General features: G+C 44.2%; 1 protein-coding gene across 8 annotated transcripts in view; it reads right to left on the reverse strand.

Annotated features, from left to right (window-relative positions):
- The window catches only part of znf507 (zinc finger protein 507), a 61631-nt gene that overhangs the window by 32912 nt on the left and 10223 nt on the right, over nucleotides 1-18496 (reverse strand). For 3 of the 8 annotated variants that reach the window (XM_072518110.1, XM_072518116.1, XM_072518117.1), the window contains exon 1: nucleotides 5620-5848. The exons of 1 other annotated variant lie outside the window; for it this stretch is intronic. In XM_072518110.1, the coding sequence (XP_072374211.1) occupies nucleotides 5620-5653 (34 nt within the window). In that variant the 5' untranslated portion in view covers nucleotides 5654-5848. 4 more of the 8 variants (XM_072518112.1, XM_072518111.1, XM_072518114.1 and 1 more) reach the window with 4 other exon arrangements.

An 18496-nucleotide genomic window follows, 5' to 3' on the forward strand; every position in this document is an offset into this window, starting at 1 on the left:
CTGTGAGGACATGGGTGATGAGTGAGCAAGTCCTGGTTCAGGATAGGATATGGGAAGCAGTGTTCTGAATGAGCTGAAGTTTATAGAAGGTGGAGGATGAAAGGCCAGTCAAGAAAGTATTGGAATAATGAAGTGTGGGGATGACAAAGGGTTTCCAGAAGCTTTTGTGCTAAGATAAGAATGTAAATTGGTAATATTATAAAGATGGAAGGAAGTGGTATTTGTAACAAAGAAAATATGAAGATAGAGTTAACCTCAGGATGTTAACACCTTGATTGCGACTGACAACACTAGCTGGTGACAAAGCCAGAAAGGTCAGTGAGAACTGAAGATAAAGGCTTCCATCTTCCCAAAGCTTAGTTGCAGGAAACTGTTTACACCAGAATTTGGATGTTGGACAGAGGCAGTAGAGAGACAGATAAAGAGGTGGGATTGTTGTAGAGGTGGGTTTCATCAGTATACATTAGAAGCGGACAGTTGCATATACTAATTTGTAAACTGAATGTTACATACTCAACCATTTTTGTTTTGTAATCAAACTCCAGATTAATCTGCCAACCTAAGTTAATGTTTTCAACACTACATATCACACCAGTATCCTACAAATCACATATATCCCATCTGTAATAATAGCTTTCATAAGGTCTGAACCAATGGGAATGGTGAAATGCTTTACACTAATCTTAACAAAGACAAACTATTTTAATTGCTTTTTAATAATATTCTTCTAGAATAGAGTCCTACTTTAAAGGCGATGACGCCACAAAAAAAAAAATCAAAGAACACAAAACTTGGATGAGTTTATCATATTTGATTGTATGAGTAAATGAACCATGTTCTACTTGTTCAAATTTCCACTTTTTCTTCTAGGCATGCAGAGGAATTACTAATTAGTTTTTATCCTCTTCAAAATCACCAATTTGTACCCAACTATCTCGGACCTTTAATTACTAAAAAAAAAATTTTAAATCAATTATTTTTGAAGTTTCTGCTCTTTATCCATCAGCAATCTTATCCATATTCCTCCATAATTTCACTCTATTCCCTCTTGCACAATCTCAAAATGCTTTTTGACTTCTATTTGGGACAAACAATGAATTATAAATAGGTAGAGAAAGTGCTACATTTTAGTGACGGGGTACAATAATAAATCCATTATAACAATCAAAACAAAGAACTGCCTACTTTCATGGGACTTCTGAGGACAGGATTGCAAGGTGACTTTGATGAAGTTAATTATATATTGAACACATATATTTTGCATTAAGGTGACTGATTGAGAAATGTTCGACAATATTATAATCATTACATCATACATGTTAGACAGCCAAGTTCTTTTAATCACCCATTTCTGAATTAAATTTCAACTATACTCAGATGTCAAGCTAGCGCTTTTGAATTAAATAGGAAAGATGCTCCTTCCAGTCCTAACTTTACACATTTGCATAGTAATCTTTCCTCCAAAAGAGTAATTTGTTGTGTAAACGCCTTTCAATTCCATCTGTTAAACACACACTAATTGTGAAATGCTTTGCAGCCTGGCTCAGCAAGACAGCTAAAGCAAAGACACCATATTCGAGTCTTTGGCCAGGATTTTAAAGCTGCGGGGGTCATGTTGGGCCCACCAAAATTCCATTGATTTACAGCAGGACCAAACAATCCTGGTGGTGGACGTGGCTGAATAACTTCAGGTATGGATTGATGTATTACATTACATTCCCTCTGAAAAATATTTGCTCTTCTTTGTCTGTAATTACAAATGGATTGCAACCAACATTCCATATAAAATTTATTTGTACTGGGTGGGCAACAAACACCTCTGAACACTACTCTTTTTGTCTACCAGAAGCTTACATTTTAAAAGTTACCGAACTTCCCCAAAGTTCCGAGTGGCCTCTTTGTTTCAACGCATGGTCCATTTCAGATTGCTTGGTCGCACACGCATGCACCTTAACTGCAAGTTTTGACTGCAACTTAAAACATGAGACTCCATTAAGTGTTTACTTTCCAGTTCAATGAGTTAGTTCCATTACTTGCCATCATTTCCATAACATAAGTGTCCATGGGATTTGCCAGTAAATTGGACTAATTGCTACAGAGATAGAATATTGCTATTATTGTTGAGGCTAGGGAGGAAAAAATAATATATACATGGGAATTTTTTTCTTCTTTGGAAGCACTAACAGAAATGCAATAAGATGTATGACTCTATAAATTATTAATGCAATTATTTCTAGACAGCCAAGATTATTTACTCAATTTGGGGGGGTGATTGAAATCTTACATCAGTCGGAAGCTTATCCAATTTGATAGGTGATCATACCGCAGCTCAAGAGACAAAGAAGGGTGACCACCAGGCAGTCCAGGTAGGTAGTGCAGGAGTCCCCCGGGGTCTGCTCTCAAATCAGTTTGACATTTTTCCAGTCCTCAAGTGAGTGCAGTCAGATCCAAGCATCTGGCACCACAAGCGGCCTGACTGTACCAGAGGGGAGAAGGAGCAGCGATCGTGATAGGAGATTCATTATTTAAGGAAACAGACCAGTGTTTCTGTGGCCGCAGACCCGACTGCAGGATTGTGTGCTGCCTCCCTGTGGCTAGGGGTGTCACTGAACAGCTGCAGGGCATCCTAAAGGGGGAGGGTGATAAGTCAGAGGTCATGGTTCACGTTGGTACCAACGATATAGGTAGAATGAAGGATGAGATGTTGCATCAAAAATTCAGGGAGCTAGGCATTGATTAAAAAGGTTCCTCAATGGTTGTAATCTTTGGATTACTGCCGCTGCAATGTGCTAGCAATTATAGAAATAGGAGAATAGGGCAGATGAATGAGTGGGTGGCTCAAGAGCTGGTGCAGGAGGGAGTTTTAGATTCCTAAATCACTTGGACCATTTATGGGAAAGGTGGACTTTTACAAGCAGGACAGTCTGCACCTGAACCAGAATGGGCCCAACATCCTTGCTGGTGGGTTTGCTAGTGCTGCTTGGAGGAGTTTAAAACTAGTTCAGCAGGGAGGGGCGACACAGAGCATTAGTACAAACTATAGCAAAGGAACCATGACAGAGGGAGTTCAGCCATGTTGAGTTCCATGGAGTAATGCGAGGCAGGTTGGCTCTAATTTAATGCTTGGAGTATTGCAAGCAAGACCGATGAGTTGAGGGTGTGGATTGGCACGTGAAATTGTGATACTGCTGCCATCACAGAGACGTGATTAAGAGAGGGGCAGGACTGGCATCTCAACATTCCAGAGTATAGGATCTTCAGGCGAGACAGGAGAGGGCGTAAAAGGTGGTGGTGTGGCATTATTAAATAAGGATTCAGTTACTGCAGTAAAGAGGGACGATATCTTGGAAGGGTCCGCAAATGAAGCTTTGTGGGTTGAGTTTAGGAACAACAATGGGGTAGTCACATTGTTTGGAACGTATTACAGGTCTCCAAACAATCAGCAGGCATTAGAGGAGCAAATACGCAGACAATTCACTGAGGTTGTTAAAATAATAGGGTAATCACATTAGGGGATTTCTTGAAATGTGTTCAAGAGAGCTTTTTATATCAATATGTACACGGTCCAACAAGGGACGGCACTAATGCTGGATCTAATTCTGGAGAACAAAGCCAGACGAGTGTTCGAATTGGCAGTGGGGGAACATTTTAGTGATGGGGACAACACAGTGTGATTTAAATTTGTTATGGAAAAGGAAAATGATGGTCTACAAAAAAAGGGTTTGGATTGGGGAAAGGCAGATTTTATTAAAATAGGTCAAGATCTGGCCAAAGTAGACTTTTCTTGTTGGAAAATTCACAGATGAGTTGTATTCCAGGCTGCTGTGGGAGACAAATGAGGAAATTACACAGGCTCGGACACATATTTTTAATTCTTCTCTGTGGTCACAGGGGAGGTGCCAGAGGATTGGAGGATAACTAATGTGGTTCCACTGTTCAAGAAGGGTGGTAGAGATAAACCAGGGAATTACAGACCAGTGAGTCTCACATCAGTGGTAGGCAAACTATTGGGAGAAAAGTCTGAAGGAGAGAATTAATCTTAACTTGGAGAGGACAGGTTTGAAGAAGGATAGTCAGCATGGCTTTATCAGAGGGAGGTCATGCCTAACAAACTTGACTGAATTTTTCAAGGTGTGTAGAAGAGAATAGTGCAGTTGGTGTAGTTTATATGGATTTTAATAAAGTCTTTGACAAGGTCCCACATAGGAAATTGATGTAGAAGGTAAAAGCACATGGGATCCAGGGTAACTTGGCAAGTTGAATCCAAAATTGCCTTAGTGATGGAGACAGAGGATGTTGGTAGAAGGTGGTTTGCGTGGCTGGAACCCGGTGTTCCAGTGGCATACTACATGGAACAAAGGGATTCTGGGGTGCTTATCCACAGACTCCTGAAGTCGGTAGAGTGGTAAAGAAAGCATTCAGGACACTTGCCGTTGTCAGTCGTGGCACAGATTATAAGAGTAGAGAGGTTATGTTGTACGAAACTTGGGTTAGGCCACAGCTGGAGTAGTGTGTGCAGTTCTGGTCACTTCACTACAGGAAGGGTGAGATTGCACTTGAGAGGATGCAGAGGAGATTCACCAGGATGTTGCCTGGTATGGAGCATTTGAGCTATTAAGAGAGGTTGGATAGGCTCTGATTGTTTTCTTTCGAGCAGAGAAGGCGGAGTGGGAACCTGATTGAAGTGTATAAGAGCATGAGGGGTTTGGACAGGTTGCTAGGAAGCAGCCGTTCCCTTTAGTTGAAGGGTCAATAACCAGAGGGCATAATTTTTAGATGAGGGCAGGAGGTTTAGAGGGGACTGGAGGAAAAATGCTTTCACCAAGAGGGCGGTGCTAGTCTGAAATGCACTGTCAGGGAGGGTAGGAAGGGCGGAAAACCTCACAACCTTTAAAAAGTATGTGGATGAATACTTGACATGTCATAACATTCAAGGGTATGGGCCATGTGCTGAAAAGTGGGATTGGTGTGGATTTTATGTAGTTTTGTCGATGTAGACGCGATGGGCCAAATGGCCTCTTCTGTATTGTCTGACTCTATGACTATAGTATGTTATCCTTTATTCTCAAATGCTCTGGAAGCTCAGCATGTCAAAGGCTACAATCTCCTTCAACATTCTTCTTCCCCACTCTCACTCCCCTGTTGCCCAAGTTCAAAAGGACACTCATGCTTGTTCCCACTCTTACTTAACAGAGGATCACCACTAATGGCTACTTACCTCACCTCCAAATTCTCAGAATGATCCAGTCCTGCCATTTTTCTTCTTTAACTACATAATGCTCCTTGCAATCATCATCTGTGACTTCTACATTATATTGATATTACCAAGTTCTACCTCGCCACCTCTCTTCCCTTTCTTGAGCTCTTAAGTTTTTCTGTCCTGACCAACATCCAGCCTTGGGATGAGCTACAATTTACATTAGCTAAGCACTGGTAATAGCAAAACTATTGTCTTTGATGTTTGCCACTGACTATCCCTATTTCTAGCCATTGTCTCATCCTGACTCAGCCATTTTCCAACCTTAGCATCCTCTTGATCCCTGAACTGAAGTTACAACCCCACATTCTTTCCATTACAAAAGTGTGTGTAATTCCATGTTGTGAAACCCTCATCCATACCTTTGTTAACTTCACTATTCCAGATAATCAGCATTCAAGTGTAGGATGAAAGGATGGACACACATTTTTGTTTGTGACATGGGCTCGCAATTTTCCACTTCATGAGTAGGGTGGATATGCAACTTGCAAAGCAGAAATACTTCTTTTGGCAGTTGTATAATCGACAATAACAGAAGCAAGTAGCAACATAAATGCAGAATTTTCTTCAATTTAAGTTGCCTTCTAATTCAGGCTACCTTTTAAAAGTTAATTGTTCTGCTGCAAATCCAAGAGCTGGTATCAATGAATACATAGTAGATTCTTCAAGTCCGTTCATTCAGTTGTAGTCGTGATTTTACGTGCACCATTCAAACTCATGCCAAGACCACAGTTGTTTAGATAAACTGTTGGGAAAATAGGCAAGTAAATGTGGCTGGTCTCAGAACATTTCTTTTTTAGAAAACAGTTTATTGAGGCATTTATAACTTTAACATTTCAACATATTAACATTTTAAATAACAGAGCGGTCTAACCCACGCAAAGACCCATAGTAACACACCCAACCTCCCCCCGCTCTAACTCCTAGCTAACCATACCTTAGATTTCCTGCCCCAATTCCTCACTACCATGACCCCCCCCCCCCCCTCCACCACCACCACTTCTGGTGACGGTCAGTTTTCCTCAAAGAAGTCGATGAACGGCTGCCACCTCCAAGCGAACCCCTGTATTGAACCCCTTAAAACGAACTTAATCTTTTCTAGCCTAAGAAACCCTGCCATGTCACTGACCCACACCCCCGACTTTGGAGGCTCCGAGTCCCTCCATCCCAGCAAAATCCGTCTCTGCGCCATCAAGGAGGCAAAGGCCAAAACGTTGGCCTTTCTTCCCGCCCTGGGCTCCCGTATCTTCCGACGCTCCAAATATTGCCACCTCTGGACTTGGAGTCACCCTCCCTTCCAGGACCTCTGACATGACAACTGCGAATTCCTGCAATAATCCCCTCAGCTTCGGACACGCCCAAAACATATGTAAATGATTCGCCAGACTTCCCCCGCACCTCAACCCCCCCAAAAATCCTACTCATCTGGGCCAGTCATATGAGCCCTGTGGACCACCTTGAACTGGATCAGGCTAAGCCTGGCACATAACGAGGATGCATTGACTCTTTTCAGGGCCTTATCCCATAGCCCAACTTCCAATTCCCCTCCCAACTCTAGTTTCAGAACATTTTAAACAGCTACCACCACAGAGGAACTCCATCCTGCTGATATTTACAAGGTTAGGCGTATTCAGTAGAGCCAGTATGATTTTTGCCAGTTGTTTTACAGTTATTGAATTGACAGTGTAAGGTTATGGCATGTATTTCAGAGAGGAAAATTGTGCTTGAAAAATCAGCTATGGTGGATGAGGGAAATGCAATACTTGTGGTTTACATAGACTATCAGAAAGCATTTGGCAAAGTGTCCCAAATGACAATATTGAAGATAAAGGTTATAGAATTAGAAGAGTAGAACATTGGATTAAAACTGTGCGAAGGCAGGAAACAGAGCAAGAATGAATGCTAGTTTCTTAGAGTGAGGGCAACTGGATCAAGGATCCCATAGGACTACTTTATGGGACAACTGTTGCTCACTGTGTACATGAATAGTTTGTAAATAGGGCTACAGGAAGTGGCACTTAAATTATTAGAGAATGTTAAAATAGGAAGCATTTTATATAATCATAGAATTTACAGTGCAGAAGGAGGCCATTCGGCCCATCGAGTCTGCATCGGCTCTTGGAAAGAGCACTCTACCCAAGGTCCACACCTCCACCCTATCCCCATAACCCAGTAACCCCACCCAACACTAAGGGCAATTTTGGACACTATGGGCAATTTAGCATTGCCAATCCACCTAACCCGCACATCTTTGGACTGTGGGAGGAAACCGGAGCACCTGGAGTAAACCCACGCACACACGGGGAGGATGTGCAGACTCCGCACAGACAGTGACCCAAGCCGGAATCGAACCTGGGACCCTGGAGCTGTGAAGCATTTGTGCTATCCACAATGCTACCGTGCTGCCCAATTGAGGCCAAAGTTACAAGGGGATACTGATTAGCTCGTAAAATTGGCAAAAAAGCAGCACATGTCAGCAAGTGTGACATGGCGGTGTTTGCCATATATAAAATAATCTGTGGGAGAAAAGGTTGGTTGATGGGTTATCGGTATAGAATTTGCCACCGTTTTTTAGTGTTGTAATTTCGAACAAAATATCAAGCTCTCTAAATCTTCACCACACCTTTAACACAACTCATGCCTCTTAAATCCATACTGTTGAGACTTGGCGCAAGTTATTACAATGCGACAGTTTTTGACGTTCAATCTTCTAACACAATTCCACACAAATCTGACAAGTGTAAGTATTTTTACCCTGCCTTTACATAAAGGCTGCATTGAAAAATTAATCCATGTAATGGACTGCCATGAAAACCTCAAGCTAATTATCTTGCTAGCGATCTTTTGTGTGTCACATAATAAGATCTGAAAATGTTTTTAATTGCTCCATGGGTCTTTAAGCAGAATAAGGTGTTATAATCTCCATGGTGGTTTCATACAAAGTCAAGATGCCGCCTAGCGTTACCATTTTCTAACGGGAATCGTATCTAGGAAGAAAGTCACAAATGAAGCTGAACAAGAATTTATGATGACTGTTACGATTTGGGCTTCTTCAGATACCTTTACATGCCCATCTCAAAATACAGCTCATGAGCTGAAGTGAAATCTAATGTAGAAAATAATCTAGAATGATGTGCTGTGGGTGAATAGATGCATTCAGTGCCTGTGAATTACACACTGGATTTCTACTGCATGCCAATTTCATTGCAGAGAATTATTAATATGAATAACACCAGATACTTTAAAAAATGTTTATTAATTTTTTTCATAATAAACACAGTCATACAAAATAATTAACCAAAGTTACACAATAAAAGGAACAAGACTGACAAGCAAAAGCATATATTAACTTAATCCCCCAAAACTAAACTAAGCCCCCAAACAGCTGATGGTGACTAGCTATTAAAAAAGGAAATGAATAGCTGCCATCTTAGGTAGAACCCTTCCACCGACCCTCTGATGGTGTACCTAACCTTCTCCGAATGAAAGAAAGACATGAGGCCACCCCAACCAAGCCAAGACACTGGACAAAGTAGGAGATCTCCACCCAAGCAGAACGTGTCTCCAGGCTATCAATGAGGTGAAGACGACTACATCCGCCAGAAGCACCAGCGAGTCTGACACCCCAAAAATGGCCACCAGCGGACATGGATCCAAATCAACATTGAGTATCTCCGACAGTGTTGAAGAACGAGGCCTAAAAGCTTACCAACTTGGGACAAAACCAGAACATAGGAGTGTGGTTAGCCAGCCCCAAGAGCAACATTCATAATTGTCCTCCAACTCAGAGAAAAATCCACTCATCCTCACTTTAGTCAGATGTGTCCTGTGCACCACCTTGAATTGTATTAGCCGAGCACATGAAGACATGGAGTAGGCCTTGTGAAGGGTCTCACTCCATACCTCATCATCCAGAATGGGACCTAACACAGCCTCCCATTTCACCCTCACCTCCCTCAACAGAGCTGACTCAGCCAAGGAAATATGGCCAGAATAGTCTAGACCCAGCCAAAGACAAAACCCTCTTCAACAGGGAAGACAGTGGTACCAAGGGAAAGGAAGAAAAAGCTGTGCACAAAAAATCTTGAATCCGAAAGTATCTGCAAGGACTGGAACCAGGCAGTTGAAATTTCTCTCCCTGCTCCTTAAAACTGGCAAACCTCCCCTCCAAAACAGGTCTCCAAACACTCCCCTCCCATGACTTAAAACGTTGAGTCCCTAAGATAATAATAATAATCGCTTATTGTCACAAGTAGGCTTCAACAAAGTTACTGTGAAAAGCCCCTAGTCGCCACATTCCGGTGCCTGTTCGGGGAGGCCGGTACGGGACCCATAGAGTCTGATCCATCGAGTCTGCGACGCCATTCATTCATTGCTGATATTTTTCTCATCCTCATTCTCCTGCCTTCTCCCCATAACCATTGATCCCCTTATTAATAATTAACCTGTCAGACAGCATTGTCAGAGACCCCTCACACCCAGGCTTTGCCCTCTTCCAGACCCTTCCATCAGGCAGAAGATGCAGAAGTCTGAAGACCTGCACATCCAGACATAGGAACAGCTTCTTCCCCACAGCTACCAGACTCCTCAACGACTCTCCCTTGGACTGATCTGTTCCCTGTAAGAACATTATTCACGACGCCCTATGCTGCTCTTGTTTGGCCCTTGTTTTGCACTGTAACCAATCACTATTTGTTGATGTACCATTGTTAATGAACTCTGTTTATTATCTTTTGTCTACTATTTACGTACTGTGTAAGTTCCCTTGGCCGCAGGAAAATACTTTTCCCTGTACTTCGGTACATGTGACAATAAATATCAATCAATCTATTTCTGTCTTAAAGATACTCAGTGATTTGGCCAACACAGTCTTCTGCGGCAAAGAGTTCCACAGATTCACCACCCTCTGGCTGACAAAATTCCTCCTCATCTGTTTTAAAGGATCGTCCTATTGGTCTGAGATTATGTCCTCTGCTTCGTTTTTCCTACAAGTGGAAACATCTGCTCCACGTCCACTTTAACCAGGCGTCGCAATATCCTGTAAATTTCAATAAGATCACCCCTCATCCTTCTAAACTCCCAACGAGTACAGACCCAGAGTCCTCAACTGTTCCTCAAACCCATTGCCTGGAAAAGGTGGTTATTACAGATGGGGGCCAGAGCTTAAAATGCTACCCGACCTGATTCCACATTCTCAGGGTGAACACCACTACTGTGTTCAGGAAAAACCTTACCAGAGAGAAAGGCAACTACTACACCAAGCTGGAAACCGCGTAGGAGCTTGCTTCCATTTGTCCCCTTATGGATCCTGGATCACTGAACCACAACATATCTTCTTAATATTGGCTGCCCAATAGTAAAACAATAAATTGGGTACAGCCAAGCCTCCAGACTGCCTTTCTCTTTGGAGCAAGCCCCATGGATTATTGGAGTCTTACCCATCCAAATGAAGGAAGACATTAATTTATTGACTTTGACCAAAAATTGGGGAGACAATGAAAAAAGAAATAGAATTCTCGGGGGTACGTTCATTTTAATAATTTGAACCATGCCCACCAAGGACAGGTGAGGTTATCCCACCTTTAAGTCTGACTTGACACCATCACCAGACTCGTGTAATTTAAGTTATGAAGCAACGTACAACTGTGGGCCACCCGGACCCCCAGATAATGAAAGCAAGTCTTGGCAAGGCGAAGAGGTAGTGAACCCATCTCCTCCCACGGTGTGTCCGTAATGTGGAGAAGTACGATTTTCCAGGAAGCTGGCTGTCGCCTCAGCTAGTGAGCTAAGAGTGAGCTAGCCTTCTCCCCATATTCATAAAATATACCCCCTCAAGTGTCGCAGCTGTTACCCCACTCTGTCTGTTGACAATAGCTCGAATTGTGTCTGAAGATTTTTCCTACTTGCCAACAACTCAGGGGTTGGGGCAAGTGAGTACTGGTGGTCCACCTTCAGAATGGAGGCCACCAGCCTCTGCTCTCCACTCACGCTGTCTTCACCATGTGCACTTTGTGGGAGATAGTCTCCTCGAGGACCACGTTAAGGACTTCCCACAGAGTGACTCATTTTTATTAATTTTATATATTCTTCAATGATGGTGGATATGCATTCACAAAATTTCTTGTCCACTAATAATGTTGTGTTCAACCTTCATGGTGGACACTGGGAGGGGCCTGACTCTAGTGCAAATCAACAAAGTGTGGGGCATGGTCTGAAATTACAACTGAGTAACCAGCCGCCACCACAGAAAGGAGAGAGCTATCCATCACAAAAAAAATTGACCTGTGCGAATACCCAATGCACATGTGAGAAAAATGAAAAATGTTTACCACCTGGGTGCAAAAGGTGCCATGGATCTTATCTCCCTACCCCACCACGCCATCTGTTCCATGAAAAACAACAAAGCTCTGGCCACCTCTGATGGAGTCGTGATTTGGGCTTGGACCGATCCAGACTAGGGTTCAGAACACAGTTTAAGTCCCTACACAAAATAAGCGGATGCGAATCCAAATCGAGGAGGGAGGCCAGCAGATTATTAATAAAATTCGTATCATCCCAGTTTGGAGCATAAATATTAACTGGAACCACTGGAGTTACCGTAAGAGAGCCACAGACAATAACATGTCTGCCATTGGGGTCGGCCAAGATCTTAGCAGCAGAAAATTGAACCCTTTTATTAATTAATACTGCCATACCATGGGCCCTACCATCGAAGCCTGAATGAAAGACTTGTCCCACCCACCCTATGCAGCCTTGTTTGGTCTCTGACCCGCAAATGAGTCTCTTAGAAAAACACGTCGGAATTTAAACTTTTATAGTAAGCAAATACTCTCGACATTGAATCCCCTGACATTTCAGGTGACCAAATGAATTGAGGGTCTCCCACCCTCTCCCTCAATCTGGAGTCAGCCATTTCCACCAAGATAGATTACCCAACAGGTACAACAACCAAGCCCACCAACCCAAACCACAAGACTAAACAAAGGAAAATCTGCATGCAGCATCAGCAAACAACCCCCATCCCACAACCCTTTCTACCCCGTGTCATCACTCTCAGATAGCACCACACCCAATACGTATACAAATAGAAGGTGAACACAAACAACTAAAATCTACTTCTAACAAATCTAAACAAGAACTCTAAGCTGTCAGGGAGCTATATATTTTCATAACAATCCGAACAGACCCCCACATGAAACTAAACCTCAAACCGAAGCCCAATCTGTAAAAATTCAATTCCAACAAGAACAGGAAAATGCAAAAATAAACATGGAACCCAAACAATCCAATATGCCGTCCCCAACACCCAAAAAATTAAATCACACCGCGCCCAATCTGTGTTTCTTAACAAAGGAGTCCGCTTCTCCCGCCACATCAAATAAGTAGTCTTTTCCCTCGAAAGTCACTCTTAGCCGTGCCGAATCGGAGTCCACTTTTGTACAGGGCAGCCTTGGCTTTGTTGAATGCAGCCCTCTTCTTCGCCAGCTCCACTCTCACATATTGGTGAAACCATCTGGCGCGGCCTTCCCATTGGAAGTCACGATGCTCCCTCACCCATCTCAGGGACCCACTCTTTCTCTGAAACTATAGAACTTCACTATCACCTCATGCGGTGGATCCTCACGAGGTCTCGGCTGGAGTGTACGGTGGGCTCGGTCCAACTCAGGAGGGGACATGAATCCACCATCTTCCTGAACATCTCTACAAAATACTCCATGGGAGTTGGGCCTTCCATCCCCTCTGGCAGCACCACAATTCAAACATTTTGCCTTCTGGGTCGTTCCTCTAAATCATAGACCTTGGCCTTCAGCAATTTAGTCACTTCAGGCACCAGAGACATCTACGTTTCCAGTGAGGCAATCTGGTCACTATGTGTCGAAAGGGCCACTTCCATGTCTTTTATCGTGGCTGCATGGGTTTTCACAGTTTTGTTGGTCTTCTCCAGAATCATTCGGATGGGGGCCAAGGCCTCCTCCATTGATTTTTGGAGGTCCTCCGATACAACACGCCAGTGTTTATCAAATTCTTTCGCCAAGGTACCCGAAAGCACCTCAGTCGTTAGTGGAGTGACCGGAACCCCAGAGGCTGTCTCTGCCATTTTGTCTGCTGCCGAGCTCTAAGAGGCCTCCGATTCGGTCGACAAACTTCTACTGTCTGCCTTTTGCGTCCTGACTTTTTTGCATATTTCACCCATATAGGATCCTTATCCCATTAATTATGTGGGTTTTAAAAAGAAAATACCCCGTGAAACGAAGAGAAAAGGGCAGTACTCTAGTGGGAGCCATCTCGTGCACGTCTTCCCCCTACATAACACCACCGGAAGTCCAAACATCAGATACTTCATAGATTAAATAACCCAACAGGTTCACTAATTAAATCAAAACACCCTGGATGCTGGAAATCTGAAATAAAAGCGGAAAATGCTGGATAAACTCAGCAGGTTTGGCAGCATCTGCAGAGAGAGAAACAGAGGTTAACATTTTGAGTCCGATATGACACTTCTTCGGTTGCCAAGGATCTCGTAAGCCATTTTAAAATCCTCGCAGATTGTCCAGCCACCTTCAAACATTTGTGTGTATATACCCTCAAATGTGTTTGCTCCTAAACCTCTTTAATATTACATCAATTAATACATTAATTCCCGTAACAGCCTCCCCGAACAGGCGCCGGAATGTGGCGACTAGGGGCTTTTCACAGTAACTTCATTTGAAGCCTACTTGTGACAATAAGTGATTTTCATTTCATTTCATATTGCCCCTCCTTATTCTTTCTATCAAAATGTACACTTCTCTAGTTAAATCTCATGTGCTACATGTCTGCCATTTCACCAACCTATACCATCCAGATGTATATTTCTATCCACAGTATTTACATATTGAGAAAGTGTGTTAAGAGAAATGTAAACCCATTAAGACAGATGAAGGCAAGACTATAATGAATGAAAAGGGAATGACAAGAGTATTTTGCATCAGTTTTCACACTGGAGGAGGAGGGCAAAATACCAACAGTAAAAGAAACCTAAAAAAAAAGGTGCCATGGGGCCTTCTTGGAGGTGAGTAGTGAGTGTAAAAGCACTTACCTTTACAGGAGCAGCCCTTTGGATTTCGGCGGCAGCGGTGCGCAGGGGCCTTCTTGGAGGTGAGTAGTGAGTGTAAAAGCACTTACCTTTACAGGAGCAGCCCTTTGGATTTCGGCGGCAGCGGTGCGCAGGGGCCTTCTTGGAGGTGAGTAGTGAGTTTAAAAGCACTTACCTTTACAGGAGCAGCCCTTTGGATTTCGGCGGCAGCGGTGCGCAGGGGCCTTCTGGGAGGTGAGTAGTTAGTTTAAAAGCTCTTACCTTTACAGGAGCAGCCCATTGGATTTCGGCGGCAGCGGTGCGCAGGGGCCTTCTTGGAGGTGAGTAGTGAGTGTAAAAGCACTTACCTTTACAGGAGCAGCCCTTTGGATTTCGGCGGCAGCGGTGCGCAGGGGCCTTCTTGGAGGTGAGTAGTGAGTTTAAAAGCACTTACCTTTACAGGAGCAGCCCTTTGGATTTCGGCGGCAGCGGTGCGCAGGGGCCTTCTGGGAGGTGAGTAGTGAGTGTAAAAGCACTTACCTTTACAGGAGCAGCCCTTTGGATTTCGGCGGAAACCGGAAGTTCGACCTCTGGCAAGTCCCCCCCCCCCCCCAATAAATTCTGGTGGAGAGGAAACCCGAGACACTACACGTGTAGTGTCTCCCACCCACCCTCCTCCTCTAACCTAATAATAAGACCCATTGGTGGAAGGTAAGTGCCATATTATATTATATATTATTAGCATTGTGCAGGCCAAGGATTGGAGGTGGAGGAGCAGTCTCTGTCAGCGAGAGAACCTGAGAACATCTCAGAAGGTAAGCAAGTGATTTTTACTTTTATACCTTTTTTCAAATTGTGTGTGTCGGGGGGGACACAGAAAAGCTGTGACCTGAGTGGCTGGTTGGGATTCTAACCTAAATTTTTTTGACTATTTGGGAACTAATTAAACATAATAACTTAATTATAATTTAGAGGATATCTAAGCCAGAGATCGGAGGATATTATAGTTAGCTATCGCATTTCTATTAGAAATCTAGTGCTAGGAAACAGATAGTTGACAGTAACTTTGTAATTTAAAAAAAAAAAAGTATTTATAAAAAAAAAGACAAATTTTAATTTTAATTAATTGACGCAATGTCAGTTAGAGGGGTGCTGTGCTCTGACTGTGAGATGTGGCAGGTCCGGGAGGCTTCCAGCGTCCTGGATGGCTTCATCTGCAGAAAGTGCACCCAACTGCAGCTCCTCACAGACCGCATGGTTCGGTTGGAGCAGCAATTGGATGCACTTAGGAGCATGCAGGTGGCGGAAAGCGTCATAGATCGCAGTTATGTAAGTGTGGTCACACCCAAGGTGCAGGCAGAGAAATGGGTGACCACCAGAAAGGGCAGGCAGTCAGTGCAGGAATCCCCTGTGGTTGTCCCCCTCTCGAACAGGTATACCCCTTTGGATACTGTCGGGGGGGATAGCCTATCAGGGGAAAACAGCAGCAGCCAGAGCAGTGGCACCACGGCTGGCTCTGATGTTCAGAAGGGAGGGTCAAAGCGCAGAAGAGTAATAGTTATAGGGGACTCTATAGTCAGGGGAACAGATAGGCGCTTCTGTGGACGTGAAAGAGACTCCAGGATGGTATGTTGCCTCCCTGGTGCCAGGGTCCAGGATGTCTCCGAACGGGTAGAGGGAATCCTGAAGGGGGAGGGCAAACAGGTAGAGGTCGTTGTACATATTGGTACTAACGACATAGGCAGGAAGAGGCATGAGGTCCTGCAGCAGGAGTTCAGGGAGCTAGGCAGAAAGTTAAAAGACAGGACCTCGAGGGTTGTAATCTCGGGATTACTCCCTGTGCCACGTGCCAGTGAGGCTAGAAATAGGAAGATAGAGCAGACAAACACGTGGCTAAACAGCTGGTGTAGGAGGGAGGGTTTCGGTTATCTGGACCACTGGGAGCTCTTCCGGGGCAGGTGTGACCTGTATAAGATGGACGGGTTGCATCTAAACCGGAGAGGCATAAATATCCTGGCCGCGAGATTTGCTAGTGTCACACGGGAGGGTTTAAACTAGTATGGCAGGGGGGTGGGCACGGGAGCAATAGGTCAGAAGGTGAGAGCGTTGAGGGAGAACTAGGGAATATGGACAGTGTGGCTCTGAGGCAGAGCAGACGGGGAGAAGTTGCTGAACACAGCGGGTCTGGTGGCCTGAAGTGCATATGTTTTAATGCAAGGAGCATTACGGGTAAGGCAGATGAACTTAGAGCTTGGATTAGTACTTGGAACTATGATGTTGTTGCCATTACAGAGACCTGGTTGAGGGAAGGGCAGGATTGGCAGCTAAACGTTCCAGGATTTAGATGTTTCAGGCGGGATAGAGGGGGATGTAAAAGGGGAGGCGGAGTTGCGCTACTTGTTCAGGAGAGTATCACAGCTATACAGCGAGAGGACACCTCAGAGGGCAGTGAGGCTATATGGGTAGAGATCAGGAATAAGAATGGTGCAGTCACAATGTTGGGGGTATACTACAGGCCTCCCAACAGCCAGCGGGAGATAGAGGAGCAGATAGGTAGACAGATTTTGGAAAAGAGTAAAAACAACAGGGTTGTGGTGATGGGAGACTTCAACTTCCCCAATATTGACTGGGACTCACTTAGTGCCAGGGGCTTAGACGGGGCAGAGTTTGTAAGGAGCATCCAGGAGGGCTTCTTAAAACAATATGTAAACAGTCCAACTAGGGAAGGGGCGGTACTGGACCTGGTATTGGGGAATGAGCCCGGCCAGGTGGTAGATGTTTCAGTAGGGGAGCATTTCGGTAACAGTGACCACAATTCAGTAAGTTTTAAAGTACTGGTGGACAAGGATAAGAGTGGTCCGAGGATGAATGTGCTAAATTGGGGGAAGGCTAATTATAACAATATTAGGCGGGACCTGAAGAACATAGATTGGGGGCGGATGTTTGAGGGCAAATCAACATCTGACATGTGGGAGGCTTTCAAGTGTCAGTTGAAAGGAATACAGGACAGGCATGTTCCTGTGAGGAAGAAAGATAAATACGGCAATTTTCGGGAACCTTGGATGACGAATGATATTGTAGGCCTCGTCAAAAAGAAAAAGGAGGCATTTGTCAGGGCTAAAAGGCTGGGAACAGACGAAGCCTGTGTGGCATATAAGGAAAGTAGGAAGGAACTTAAGCAAGGAGTCAGGAGGGCTAGAAGGGGTCATGAAAAGTCATTGGCAAATAGGGTTAAGGAAAATCCCAAGGCTTTTTACACTTACATAAAAAGCAAGAGGGTAGCCAGGGAAAGGGTTGGCCCACTGAAGGATAGGCAAGGGAATCTATGTGTGGAGCCAGAGGAAATGGGCGAGGTACTAAATGAATACTTTGCATCAGTATTCACCAAAGAGAAGGAATTGGTAGATGTTGAGTCTGGAGAAGGGGGTGTAGATAGCCTGGGTCACATTGTGATCCAAAAAGACGAGGTGTTGGGTGTCTTAAAAAATATTAAGGTAGATAAGTCCCCAGGGCCGGATGGGATCTACCCCAGAATACTGAAGGAGGCTGGAGAGGAAATTGCTGAGGCCTTGACAGAAATCTTTGGATCCTCGCTGTCTTCAGGGGATGTCCCGGAGGACTGGAGAATAGCCAATGTTGTTCCTCTGTTTAAGAAGGGTGGCAGGGATAATCCCGGGAACTACAGGCCGGTGAGCCTTACTTCAGTGGTAGGGAAATTACTGGAGAGAATTCTTCGAGACAGGATCTACTCCCATTTGGAAGCAAATGGACGTATTAGTGAGAGGCAGCACGGTTTTGTGAAGGGGAGGTCGTGTCTCACTAACTTGATCGAGTTTTTCGAGGAGGTCACTAAGATGATTGATGCAGGTAGGGCAGTAGATGTTGTCTATATGGACTTCAGTAAGGCCTTTGACAAGGTCCCTCATGGTAGACTAGTACAAAAGGTGAAGTCACACGGGATCAGGGGTGAACTGGCAAGGTGGATACAGAACTGGCTAGGCCATAGAAGGCAGAGGGTAGCAATGGAGGGATGCTTTTCTAATTGGAGGGCTGTGACCAGTGGTGTTCCACAGGGATCAGTGCTGGGACCTTTGCTCTTTGTAGTATATATAAATGATTTGGAGGAAAATGTAACTGGTCTGATTAGTAAGTTTGCAGACGACACAAAGGTTGGTGGAATTGCG

This window comes from Scyliorhinus torazame, chromosome 10 (genome assembly GCF_047496885.1).
Source record: "Scyliorhinus torazame isolate Kashiwa2021f chromosome 10, sScyTor2.1, whole genome shotgun sequence".
Lineage (NCBI taxonomy): Eukaryota > Metazoa > Chordata > Chondrichthyes > Carcharhiniformes > Scyliorhinidae > Scyliorhinus > Scyliorhinus torazame.